The sequence below is a fragment of the Dermacentor silvarum genome, chromosome 1, assembly GCF_013339745.2.
Source record: "Dermacentor silvarum isolate Dsil-2018 chromosome 1, BIME_Dsil_1.4, whole genome shotgun sequence".
NCBI lineage: Eukaryota > Metazoa > Arthropoda > Arachnida > Ixodida > Ixodidae > Dermacentor > Dermacentor silvarum.
The window spans coordinates 330,239,090-330,253,325 of NC_051154.1; the positions used below are offsets into that span (position 1 = coordinate 330,239,090).

General features: G+C 46.1%; 1 protein-coding gene across 1 annotated transcript in view; it reads left to right on the forward strand.

The window, feature by feature from the left end:
- Nucleotides 1-13,072: 13,072 nt before the first annotated feature.
- Nucleotides 13,073-14,236, forward strand: part of LOC119443113 (high-affinity choline transporter 1-like) — a 42,117-nt gene continuing 40,953 nt past the window's right edge. Inside the window, exon 1 of the mRNA XM_037708267.2 lies at nt 13,073-13,205. Coding sequence (XP_037564195.2) covers nt 13,073-13,205 — 133 coding nt within the window. The remainder of the gene's footprint in view (nt 13,206-14,236) is intronic.

Consider the following 14,236-nt stretch of genomic DNA (forward strand, 5'->3'; position numbering starts at 1 on the left):
GCTTGTCCCGTTTGGCTGTGAGCCAGTTGTGCATGGCCACCGTGTAGGTAAAGTGACACAGCACAACGGCGTTGATGAACTGAAGCAAGTTGTCCTCCTTGAGGCGGCGACGTCTGTTCGTGACCCTTCGCATGGGCCGAAAAGCGTTGTTGGTCTTTGCAATGATTTTGCGCAACGCAGTACCATTGCCGCCACCCGATTCGCTGAACATACCCAGAACTCTGATGGCGTCGACCTTGGGTATCTGGTCGCCTCTCCGAGAAAACAGGTGAATGTCACTTTCGCAGACCGGTTTGCAGCCCTTCAGTCTGCCCCCTCTTTCTTTTCTGTAAAGCAGAAGCTCGAATTTTGTCGGGGAACACCTGAGTCCGGTGGGTAGCAGGTACTGCTTCGTGACGTCTAAGGTCTCTTGCATGGCGCTTTCCACTTGCCCTTCGCAACCACCGGTGCACCAGATCGTGATGTCGTCGGCGTAGATGGTGTGTTTGATACCTTCAACTTAGTTTCAACAAGTCTTTTTTTCCAATGAACCTCCAACACGCCCAAGCTTCCACTCTAAATCACTTCAACTTAGCCCAGCTTCCTTCAGAGGACGACCATGCAGATGTCGAAGAGAGTGGGCGAAATGACCGAGCTTTGCGGCGTGCCCCGTAGACCCAGGAGCACCTCGTCGGAGACAAATTCACCGATCCGCAGCTTCGCTTTCTTCCCCGTCAGGAACGAGCGGACGTAGTTATGCAGTCTGGGGCCCAGCCCGAGGTCCGCGACGGAAGCCAGGATGTATTCGTGGAGAACGTTGTCAAACGTTTTCTCGAGGTCAAGTCCGAGCAGGGCCCTGGTGTCTCTGGTACTACCGTCGATGATTTGATGTTTGATCATCTTCATGGCGTCCTGCATCGAGAGGCCGGCGCGAAAGCCAAACGCGCCAAAGGCCAACACGACAACACATCTAATTCGATGACCGCGGACACTTGCTGGCAGAACGCTGGTGTGAAGAGCGGTAGCAATGGTAAGCGAATTCCCCATCCTGCTGCCTTTCGCTTCAACACGAATGAGGCGCACGGCAACACAGCGCACACGAAGCCGCCAGCTACATCCGGTCGGCTAGCCTTCGAACTCAGCGTAGATTGCCTCCTAAACAGGACGAACGCTCCCGCGTTCAGCCGCCGCAGCCGGAGTAGAAGAGGAGATAGACCCGCAGCTTCGCTTTCATCCCCGTCAGGAACGAACGGACGTAGTTATGCAGTCTGGGGCCCAGCACGAGGTCCGCGACGGAAGCCAGGATGTATTCGTGGAGAACGTTGTCAAACGTTTTCTCGAGGTCAAGTCCGAGCAGGGCCCTGGTGTCTCTGGTACTACCGTTGATTATTTGATGTTTGATCATCTTCATGGCGTCCTGCGTCGAGAGGCCGGCGCGAAAGCCAAACGCGCCAAAGGCCAACACGACAACACATCTAACTCGATGACCGCGGACACCTGCTGGCAGAACGCTGGCGTGAAGAGCGGTAGCAATGGTGAACGAATTCCCCATCATGCTGCCTTTCGCTTCAACACGAATGAGGCGCACGGCAACACAGCGCACACGAAGCCGCCAGCTACATCCGGTCGGCTAGCCTTCGAACTCAGCGTAGATTGCCTCCTAAACATGACGAACGCTCCCGCGTTCAGCCGCCGCAGCCGGAGTAGAAGAGGAGTTGGCACCAAGCTGCCCCCACCCCCCTCTCCCCGTCCCTCACACGTAACGCGTGCACATCTTCCTGCTCCCCGGCAACCGCGCGTGAGAAGATGGCAGGGGAATATCAGTAAAAATACAGTAAAAATACAGCAGGGGAAAATCAGTAAAAAATAACAATCTTGAAAAGAAAAGTGTACAGAGAACAAGGCGCAAAGTGCATATGCAAGATAAAGGAGCAGAAGGGAAGTTGAACAATATGTGAAACTAAGAGGCAGCAACGCAAAGCTCAGAACAGAATAATGACAGCAAGTTGTGAAAAATATTAAGGTCATGAGAGTGAGCGTTATAAAGACTCTGTATTCTGTGGACGGTTGAGTGTTGGTGGTGACAGGCAGCAACATGGAAAGGTCTGTGTTCTGTGGTGATCTTACGCGGAATACGAAACATGATACAACTGAGGAGTTCGGGGCAAATGAGGATACCATAAGGAGTTTGAAAAGAAACAGAAGGACAGCACGATTACGTCGGCAGCGAAGTAAGGGCAATGACATTAACCCGACAATGCTAGAGCAAGGTCCAGCATCCGCGCTAGCAAAGCGGTGATGATATATGCTTAGAAACGTTTTTCTGCATACGATCTATAATGTCACTGTTGGATCTAGAGATGCCGTTCCAGACGATCGACGCGTATTCGAGTTGAGGAAGACAGAATCTTGTGTACAACTTGCGGAACGGTGTAGGAGAATTGCATTCTTTGGATAGTCTGTAAACAGAGCCAACAGTGCGCATACCCCGCATTGCAACGCGTTTAGTGTGAGCTGAAAAGTGTAAGATTGTATCAAAAAGTACACCAAGATCATTGGTCTCACGAACCCTACACAATGGTACAGAATCTACCGAATATGATAAAGAAATGCTTGCTGTTTTGCGGGTGAAAGTCATGACTTTGGTCTTAACAACATTCAAGGATAGGTTCTGTGCACCATAGTATGTGCACCATTTAGAAAATGAAAGCAGGTCAGACTGCAGGATGCGACGTGATCAACAGTGTGAATTGCCTTAAAAATCTTTGTCCTTGGGATATAAAAGGAATGAAGAATGCCGAATGGCAGAAAGAACGTCATTGATAAAAAATTTTAAAAGGAGTAGTCCCAATACTGATCCCTGAGGGATGCCACTAGTTGCCACGTAAGAAGAAGACTTGTACTTAATAGCGCATAAAAAGGGACAAGGAACAGATGGACGACGCGGATTAGCGCTTTGTCCGCGTCGTCCATCTGTGCCTCGTCCCTTTTTATGCGCTATTAGGTACAAGACATGGAATACCAACTCGCCCAATTTTACGCTCGTTCAAGAAGAAGACGTTTGGCCATTGACGTTAACATAACATGATCTATCAATAAGAATACGCCGCAAGAGATTTACAATTGACGATTCAACACCAAAGTGTGTAAGCTTGATCAGAAGCAGTTAGTGGCTGACCACATCAAAAGCTTTGCTGAGGTTACAATAGATGGTGTCAACTTTCCCCCTTTGGAGTACCGGCGAGGAGACCTGGGTCATGAAACTTGTGAGATTTGTGAGAGTGGAGCGGCCGGTGAGGAATCCATGCTGATTCCGGATCAATGCGTTCTTCACAGTAAAAGACGATATGTTGTGAAGAGCAAGCTAAAAAATCATAGACGTGGCACCGAGAAGGGAAATAACAACAACAACAACAACAACAACAACAACAACAACAACAACAACAACAACAACAACAATTATTATTGTTCAGTTGACAAACGTGCCGAATGAAATCAACATCGTGACTTTTGAATATGTGCCATGGGCCCCCGTTCAGAATTTACCACAAACGCATTTCCAAATGAACGTTCACCCTAAGAAGGCTGGTCTTTCTACCTCCCGTGTAGGGACCTGGGTCGGCGGCGCTTTCCTCAACACGACGGCCGAAGCGGTATTCACGAACGGCATCGTCTGGTGCCAGGCTCCTTTCGGCTACGCTCTCAGCCTAATGGTCGGTGAGTTATACAGCCACAGATATAGTGCTCTCTCTTCAAGCGGTTCATTAGAAACCATTGTCTGCTGATTAATGGCATGGAGTTCTTCAGCGCCTTGCTCTGGAGCGTTGCTCTTCCGCACCTGACGGCACACCCTATACCCATGGGTCCGCATTCCCATACTTCTTTTACTTTTACGCAAGATCCTTCCACGATTGGCGGCCTTCAACACCAGCCGTCTTGTTGCCAAGTCGATCGCTACACTAGGTGGCGTATCGGCGGTCAATCAGGAAACGTTCTTACATGTAAGAGAAGTAGTGCGAATACGGGCTCAAATCTTCGGTCTTCTGGTATACCTAAACTATATTGTACCCAAGCCGGTGCCCTTAAATATATGTCGTATTAAACCGCGCTGGTCGTCTTAATACGAACAGAACGCTTTTCTACCATCTTACGTACTGCTAGCTACACTGCGATAATACTGGAATTTTAAGGTGAAAAAATTCTGCGCAAACACCCAGGACAAAGCACAAAGAAGAGACGATACAAGCACTGGCGCTGACTGACAGCTGCTTTATTGTTCTTACGACAACGCAAATATTTACCCTTAACCACGCATACACACTCAAAACAAGAGATATAAATACGCACGTCACACCAGAGCCAATTATACCGAAAACGCGAGCGCAAGAAATTATATTCGGCTGAGTATAGGGACAAGCAAGTATCACTGATACAGTCATCTGCTTTTTTCTTTATGTGGTAAGCTTCCAAGGCAAGCCGCGCGCGTTCATTTATGCTTCTGCCGAGAATCGACGACTTGTCAAATCGCGGTGCACAAGTGCGGCAAGAATTAGGTTGCGCAACAGGATGTGCACCTTTGTCTGCGTTATTATTATTATTATTATTATTATTATTATTATTATTATTATTATTATTATTCTTGCAGAAAAAATTGAAGTTGCTAGCAGGGAACGACCCGTTCCGGACCAAGAAATCGGATGAACTAGTACAGGTTTTGCATGGCAATGAAGATGTTGGTTATGCTTTTTTGGTTGATATAGAATATTTATTCTATTCAGTGCCACAGCATGCACTTTTGACTTCTGGGAATTCATGCATTGAGAAAAACAGTACGATTCTGTTCCATAATGATGTCGGACTGTCAGTGGGGAACTTCCTAAATATATTGGAATATTAAATTAAGATAACTATTGTTTTTAATGACCAACCGTTTTTACAGCGGAATGACATTTGTATTGGGTGCTGTGTTTCTCCAGTTCCCTGCGATATTTTTTACCTAGCGTAGACCGGTCTTTATACCATGTTTTTATGGAGAGGAAAATTTGAAAGGTTTTCAGGTATGTCGATCATTTTTTTAACCTTTGTTAACGTCTGACTCATCCTACTGGGATAAGATTCATCATCATCATCAGCCTATATTTATGTCCACTGCAGGACGAAGGCCTCTGAGCCTTGCGATCTCCAATTAGCCCTGTCTTGCGCTAGCGTATTCCAACTTGCGCCTGCGAATTTCCTAACCTCATCATCCCACCTGACTTTCTGCCGTCCTCGACTGCGCTTCCCTTCTCTTGGTATCCATTCTGTAACCCTAATGGTCCACCGGTTATCCATCCTACGCATTACATGGCCTGCCCAGCTCCATTTCTTCCGCTTAATGTCAGCTAGAATATCGTCTACCCCCGTTTGTTCTCTGATCCACACCGCTCTCTTCCAGTCTCTTAACGTTACTCCTAAGATTTTTCGTTCCATTGCTCTTTGTGCGGTCCTTAACTTGTTCTCGAGCTTCTTTGTTAACCTCCAAGTTTCTGCCCCGTATGTTAGCACCGGTAGAATGCAATGATTGTACACTTTTCTTTTCAACGACAGTGGTAAGCTCCCAGTCAGGATTTGGCAATGCCTGCCGTATGCACTCCAACCCAATTTTATTCTTCTGTAAATTTCTTTCTCATGATCAGGGTCCCCTGTGAGTAATTGACCTAGATAAACATATTCCTTTACAGATTCTAGAGGCTGACGGGCGATCCTGAATTCTTGTTCCCTTGCCAGGCTATTGAACATTATCTTTGTCTTCTGCATATTCATCTTCAACCCAATTCTTGCACTTTCTCGATGAAGGTCCTCAATCATTTGTTGTAATTCCTCTCCATTGTTGCTCAATAGGACAATGTCATCTGCAAACCGAAGGTTGCTGAGATATTCGCCATCGATCCTCACTCCTAATCCTTCCCGGTCTAAGAGCTTGAATACTTCTTCTAAGCATGCAGTGAATAGCATTGGAGAGATTGTGTCTCCTTGCCTGACCCCTTTCTTGATAGGTATCTTTCTACTTTTCTTGTGGAGAACCAAGGTAGCTGTGGAATCCTTGTAGATATTTGCCAAGATATTCACGTATGCCTCCTCCACTCCTTCATTACGCAATGCCTCTACGACTGCTGATATCTCTACTGAATCGAATGCCTTTTCATAATCTATGAAAGCCATATAGAGAGGTTGATTGTACTCCGCAGATTTCTCGATTACCTGATTTATGGCATGGATATGGTCCATCGTAGAATACCCCTTCCTGAAGCCAGCCTGTTCTCTTGGTTGACTGAAGTCAAGTGTTGTCCTGATTCTATATAAGGTTTTAAAGGTTTTAAAGAATTTTAAGCAACATGGACAAGGCCTTGTTTTCACCCACGATCTACTCCTGTATTATGTTTTGCATTTTTGTACCTTAGGCTCGAGGTCCGCAAATGACATGTGTGTTGGCCTTACCAACCACGCGCAATAATGGAACTCGTGGTGTTGAAGTCGGCTTGTTGCAAAGCAGTAAAGAGAGGAATTTCGTACTCATGTATGGAATCGGCCCTCAAAAAATCGTGTGTGCATAAGATGCAGGAAAGCTTTGACAATCACGGGCGCCGACTTTTGGCAGCAGGCTTTCCTATGTCGCTCCTGACAGCAGTTGCCGAGGCCTTGATTCAAAACAGAAAAATCAGAAAGAGGACGGCGGCTGAACGTGAAAGGTTAAGGCCTGCATTATCTTCATAAGGTCACTCATCAACTCAATTTAGTTGCTAGCAGGCATGGTGTCCGTTTGGCGATTTTTTCACCGAACAGGCTTGCTAAGCTGTGCTCCCGCTGTTGCGGTGACGGCAAGCGTGGATGTCAAATCAGGCACAGAATCTCCGACATCCCACGCACCACCGGTAGAGTTTATGCCTTCCCTTTCTCATGTAAAAATACTTGCATCGGGCAGACAGGGCGATGTTTAAAGAAGCGACTCAGGAAACGTGTGAAAAAGTAACTAATCATGCTAACAAAGGTGCAAATCTTGTTGCCGATTTTAATTCTTGCCGCACTTGTGCACGGCGATTTGATGAGACGTCGATTCTCGGCAGAAGCACAAATGAACACGTGCAGCTGGCCCTGGAAGCTTTCCACATATAGAAAAACAAAGCAGATTACTGCATCAGTGATGCCTCCTTCTCCATATACTCAGCCGAATATAATTTTTTGTGCTCGCGTCTTCGGTAATTGGCTCTGGTGTGACATGCTTATTTCTATGTCTTGTTTTGCGCCAGCATGTGTGGTTAAGGTTAAATATATGCGTTGTCGTGAGAAGAATAAAGCAGCTGTTAGCGTCAGCGCTTGTCTAGTCTCTCCTTTTTTGGTTTCACCTGGGTGTTTGCGCAGAATTTTTTCACCTTAAGATACTATGTACCAGCCCCAGCCGAAGTCTTATTGATAATATTGGAGATTTCTTTTGAGTGTATAGTATAACAAACCGCACACTTGCAATTGCAAAAAAAAGAGAACGATTGACGTTTTGGTCCCCAATACGATTGTCTTATTTTGTTTTCTACATGTAATTTTTGGGTAAACACTTGAGAACGTTTTTCACGGTAAGTTTAATGGACCGCTAGAAGTTCTAGATGTTAAATAAAGCATTAAATTGAATTGAATTGGCTGGGGATGGCGAAGAATGAGACACTTGCCCACCTGGCGGAGCATCTGCAGTGGCCATCTACGGGGCAAGAACTATTGCAGCACCTTTCCCGATCCTTTCCCTCTTGCAATGGCAATATATAGCTGGAACTTGTTTGCTATTGACATCTTACTGACGCGGCGCAATGCAATGATCCGACGCACACACACACACACACACACACATACACACAGACACGCACTACATGCATACTTACGTACATACATACGTACATGCATACATACATGCATACAAAACCCCCGTGTCGGCGTTGTAGGGCACGTAAAGCACCCCAGGTCGTAAGAATTAATCCGGAGCCCTCCACTACAGCGTGCCTCCTAATCAGAACTGCTTTGCACACGTAAAACCCATAAATAAGAAGAGCATACATACATGCATTTTTACATACATACATACATATATATATACATACATACATGAGTTTATCAGTTTATTCGTGCACGTTGGAACATGGCTAGGAGATGTGAAAAAAGGGGACAAGCTCTGCTAAAGGCCAACATGCCGGGGTCTAGATTGGACAGTCAACGGTTAAGCAACGCAGAAATATAAAAAAAAACATTGCTTTATAACAAGTGCATACTGTTCAGTTAAATAATAAAACTAGATGAGATAGATGCATAGCACCACTACAATTGGATGACATGCTTTGTCAGAAATTAAGAGCTGCATACCTCCGGAGTATAGAGGATTTGCAGGAGCCGGTTTATGCAACTGAAATCAGATGGCGCCACCGGAGCGCCGCGCGTGTTGGACATCTCTGGCATTGGGCGCGCAAACGAAACTACCATTGCTCAGTCGCGAAAGCGTAGCCAGCGGCGTTTAACAAGCGCAGTTTGTCAAACGTCGAACAATATTCTGCTCCATGTGGAGATTAAGAGGGAAAACGTGTGCTGTGGTCGGATGCAATAACTGTGATGGCGACATTAAGCTGTGGAACACGTCGGTGTGTGAAATACACGCGCCACAGCTGCATCAAGACTGCCCGTGCCCGAGGCCGTTTTCCATGCGCCGATTTCTTCAAGGAGAGAAAAACAAGCTCACCCGACAATGCTGGATAGCGAACCTACAGAGAAAGAACTTCAATTAAGGCACATCGGCAAGAGTAAGTGGCAGATCATAGTACCGAATAAGCGAACGCGCTCGGCTTGCGGAATAGTGTATAAACTGTTCCCATCTTGCGCTTGCTGTGCATTAAGGTCACCGTGCGGTGTTTCCGTGGCAGAACACAAGTATTAGCGATATCGTATTGGAACAGTCACCTGCTATCAGTGATGTTTATCCTTAAGCGAAATTACACGCCACGTGCGTATATGCGCCGGGATCGGTGTCAATTAAGGCGTACTAGTTGTCGCGGTGAGAACTCCTGCTGAAAAGATTGGAAAAGTGCAATCTGAATCGCATTTTTAAATCGTTAAGCCTGACGAATTCCTGCCTGCGGGTCTGATTTTACATATGTTGGTTTCGCTGCTGTATCGGATGCACGGTGTGATCAGAACGTAGACCTGGCGTTGTTTGTGGCCAGCAACAGGTGCGCGAAAGCTAGCTGTGTTGACGCTGTAGCACAAAGTTATTGTTTCAAACAACGCTAGAAGCGTTGGTTGCGTGTTTATCGTAAAGTGATATACAATAACGTCACAATTTCGTGATGTCAAGAGAAACCAAGAAAATAAAAGTAAATAATTTCAAACTCACCAGTTTGACAATATTTGATTAGCTGCTTTTTAAAGCAGTGGTACCTACAAATCAGCTGTTTCCTTCTGCCTTGTGTCTTTCAGGGTTCCCCCAAAGCGCATGCTGAATATATATATTATTTACTTTAATTTTTAAAGCCTCTTTTGACATCGCGAAATTGTGGCATTATTTGACACAATGAAATTATGACATTATTTGTGATTATGGAAAAGACATTGGCAGCACATTGCTATTGCCTTTTTTGTCACATTTGTGGCAGTTTGCAATAAGAACTACATGCGTTACCCATGTGCGTGCTTTTTATTTATATGGACTCCTTTATTCTTACGTTCAAATAAAAGCAAACCATTGTAAATATTACATGAATCACCCTTTTCTTTCAGGTATGTTCTATTCACTTTGTTGATGGGCGTCCAACCAAGGACTATCCCTACCCAACACTGCAGCTTGGAACACAGCTTTATGCTGCAGATGCCATCCTTGAATTGACACAAAGCTTTCCCAACATTGCCACTGTCAAAAAAATTGATGCCCTCTGCAAACCCCCTGTAGTCCTGTGCAGGCTTCCCATCTTGGTCGATTGCCTTGACCATGTAGTCGTAGACAACTGAAATAGGGGAGAAACATTTGTATGTACAGCGGGAATGAAAAAAATGGCAATGAAAGAAAGCTGATTTTTTATTTACTCCTCAAGACATCTGCAGATGTTTGAAAGAACTAAAATAACACGATAGATACAGTCGGATATTAAACTGATCGTTTGGATTTATAAATTATAGTTCTGGAGTTTCAATAATTCATACATATTTGATTACTAAGCTGGTGTTGCTCTCCTATGAAGAGTTTGAAAAGTTGAAACGGGAGCTCTCATTTATAAAACGCTTGAGTTACAGCTAGCCAAAGTTATGCCCCTGTCACATGGCCACTTTCGATCGCGATCGAGCCTCGATCCGGCTCGGACTTTCGATCGCAATCGAAAATGATCGCTACTACACAGGCCAAGGATCAGGATCGTGTTGTCTGGGCTCTAACGCTTTAAGTGTAACTAAGTCCGAAGCAAATAATAAACGTGCCTAATAGGTAGTAAAGCTACGTACAAATCAATTTTCAGAAAAATCACTTTTTCATTCACTATTTTAGGTAAACGACGTGCCACGTCCGCCGATTCTGATCGTCTGCAAATCTCAGAACTACGTGCATGGCGTCGACGCAGCACACAGAGTTTCAAAATTATACGTGCATAAAAAATAAAACGGCCTTTTTAGAGGGTTATTTCTTCGGTTCTCTTTCTTTATCGTTGTACCTCGTTTTTCTGTCACACTGAGCTAGAAGCTGCTTACGTCGGTCTCCGATCGAAATCGGACACTTCGATTACGATTTGCGGATCACGACCGACTGGATTCGGATCGAGGCTCAATTGCGATCGAACATGCCCGTGTCACAGGGGTTTTACTATGAAACAACACCCGTTCGGGGACATTCAGTTAGTACATCCAACAAACACAATCTGCCGCTCTGAAGTCAACTACGCGAAATTATTGCGTGCCCGCCGCACTGGTGAATTCTGCAGAGATCAGTGCACCAGTATCGAGGCAAACGCTTACCTCAACGTATGTGGGAAGCCAAAATACCAGCGAGCGAGACGTCAACACAAAAGCGGACACGGATTTTTCACTCGGCGCTCAAGCATACACATTCGAGGCCGTCAAGCAAAACGCGAGAGGCTGGGCAACCACTTCAAACAGCTCAGATCGTAGCTTAAGTACACCGCACTAACCACACACACAAAAAAGAACTAGCGAACTGACGTGAACGCCGCACAAGAAGCCTCCATAAGCTCGAATCGCTCGGCGCGAACGAGCAACGCGCATGCACGATGATCGAGCGCCAGAGCGCTCCGGCGCGAGCACATGCAACGTTAAAATGACAAACAATGGTTCACTTACATGATGGTTGAACCATGGGCCAGAGCTTTGTGTCGTCGATCCAGCCGCTGTCCATCGGTGGACCCGAAACAACGCCGCTTGCCGCACCGTCGCCGACGACTACAGCAATACGGCTCCTTCGCTGGCCTTCAACCCAAGGCCAGTCATGCCGGCGCAATCACGTGATCAAACATGGCCGCGCCAGTGCGCCGCTGCTGAAAACCGTCTATAAACTGTATACGAGGGCGGGACAAAAGAAAATGGACTGTCTCTGTATGAAAACATTATTTTCATTTAGGACAAAAAACACCGTATAGACGCGTGTAAGGGCCTCACTTTTTTACAATTTTGACGAGATGCGGCCCTTGCATGGGACCAAACTTTTTGGTCAAAATGGTGCCGGCGCAGTCGGCAAACCCCGGGTTTTGTGCATACCCTGGCTCTCGCCATATAGTAGCGGCACGGGGAAGTACGCAGCGCGCGCAAATTCGCCAATACGCGCGCGCGCGCCGCCGGAGCACCGAACGCAATTGCTTCTCTGTTGGAATTTTTTTCTCCAATTTTGGGCTGCCAAGTTTGGGATGCGGCCCTTACACTAGTCTATACGCTAATTAAAATTAAAATATTCTCAGATGGCTCGGATAAACTTTTCGCATTACTACCATCACCGCGATTCTAGCAATAGCGCTATTGAAAATGAGTGAACATTTTTGAAGCAGCAGAAGCAGTACACCTTGAGAAGAATGAGTAAGGACGTCTTCTCAACAACGGGTAGTTTACGAATGCGTTGCACAGATACGGAGAAATGTTTATGTATCTAGTTAATTAGTGAGAATACCTGTGTCTGCATGGGGCGGGAGGCTTAGCCTACATGCCTTGACAGCAGCATAATTAGTTTATTGTTCTGCTTGATGCAACTACTGCTGAACTGGTGGTGACCAAACTATGGCTCATGATGCAGCTCAAAATCACATTGTATTACATAAAACAACTCTAATTTTAGTATTTAGGAAAGAAAGAGGTCTACAAGTGACTTTTTTGTCAGTTTTCTGCTTCTTAAATAAAAGAAGGTGAGGACATTGATGCTTTTGATCCATGAACAAGCACAGTTTGTGCTAAACAGCGTGACAACATTTCTTACGCAACTACATGTGGCGCGGAGTCTTGCGCTGACTGGGCACTGATAAAAAGCTGAAATCACGCATATTGTGCACGGGGAAAGATTTGCAGAAATGTATGCGCGTTGTAATCTCCTTGGAGGCGCCAAACGTTCATGAAACCACGCCACGTAACAAAAGCACATTTCCCGTGCTATTTACAGCCGTTGGTTCCGCGCACTGAAAAGGTGACGGCATTTATTAGCGAACGAAGCGTTATTCTATGTCATACTTCGAAGAATGAATGCTGATGCGCTAGTTGTTTTTCCAATTTTCTTTTCTAGATGGCACCGCCTTTCTTGCGCTCCGTGTGTCCGGGCGTGTGAGTTTCGCGATGCAACTAGTAATACAGTAGCGATCTGGCTTAACGGCCGGAGTGGACACTTCAACAGAAACGGTCAGTCTGCGGAACCCCTTAAGGAATTACGTTTCGGCGGCGGAACGCAACTGGCACTCGTGCTCAATTCATAAGTGCGAGCGTCTCTGCCGAGGTGGCCCTATGCTTACCAGCACATACCCACCCTCTATCCCCAATGGCGCGGCGGGGTTGGTACATCGCACTAACGAAAAGACGCATGCACGCAGGCGGCTGGTTCTTCGCGGGGAAGATGCGAGTCACCAAGGCGCTGACGATGCTTGACCCGTTCCAGCAGCACTACGGCAAGTGGATATCCATCATCCTCACTGTGCCCGCCGTCTTTTCAGAGGTCTTCTGGTCCGCCTCCGTACTTACTGCTCTGGGTAAGCGCAAAGCGTGAGTGAACAACAAAAAATGGGCAAAACTCATTTACGATGACTATCCAAGTATGCGAATAGCCGAAGCGCGTATGTATGAGGCACGCACTGCAGCTGGGCTTCTCTCTCGCACTTGCAGCTGAACATGCTGCTGAACATGCTGTTGAACATGCTGCTGAACAGCTCCACTGCTGCGAAGTCCGTGCATACGGCGCGGCCCCAGTGGCACATACCCGAGTTATGGTCACAAAAATTCATCGAAGAGCGGCATATATCCAGTGGCACATACTCAGGGCAACTGCCCACATTTTTGGAGTGCACTGCTTTCGGAATCGTCGCGTGTATTTACACTTAACTATCTTTGTGATCGGGCCATATTTTTGTTAAGGTAAAATGACCGAAAGAAGCTGGTCTGGAAATGCCAAGAATGCTATTCGCATTAAAATGTTCGCAATCTATACCAGAGTGATAGCGAGAACAACAAAAAATGCCTTGTCAAATTTAGAAGCGGCGACAGGCAGTGCGAGTAAGCGATTTCACTAAGTTTTCGTGTACCAGCATCAGCTGAGCTGCACGTCACCGGACGCCCTCTTCTTCGCAATAAACTTTAGGTTGACATTATTGTAACAAGATCAAATCGATTATTCGGGGGAATCCAACCTTCCGACGCCTCTCCCATTGGCAGTGCACCACAAAACTTGTATCCGTTCCATGTGCCCAAGATTTAATGCCGTATTCCGGAACGAAATAAATGAGGCATAAGCTAGGTTCTTCTTTTATGCCATATACATGTCAAATAAAAGAGCGGATGGTGATATCTGCGTGGCGCATGCGCTCATCTTTCCATGTAGCTTCAGCATCTCCTTGCATGTTATGCAAACTCTCAATTTTTAGTCTGTGCATGTGTCCTTCCTACAAATGACCGCGTTTAACACCATCGGCACCTGCACCTAGTAAACAAGTTTATTATCTCCTCCTCTAGTCTCCGTCAGTCTTTTGTTACTTCCTAATTTATTCAACCCAAAACATAAAGTTGG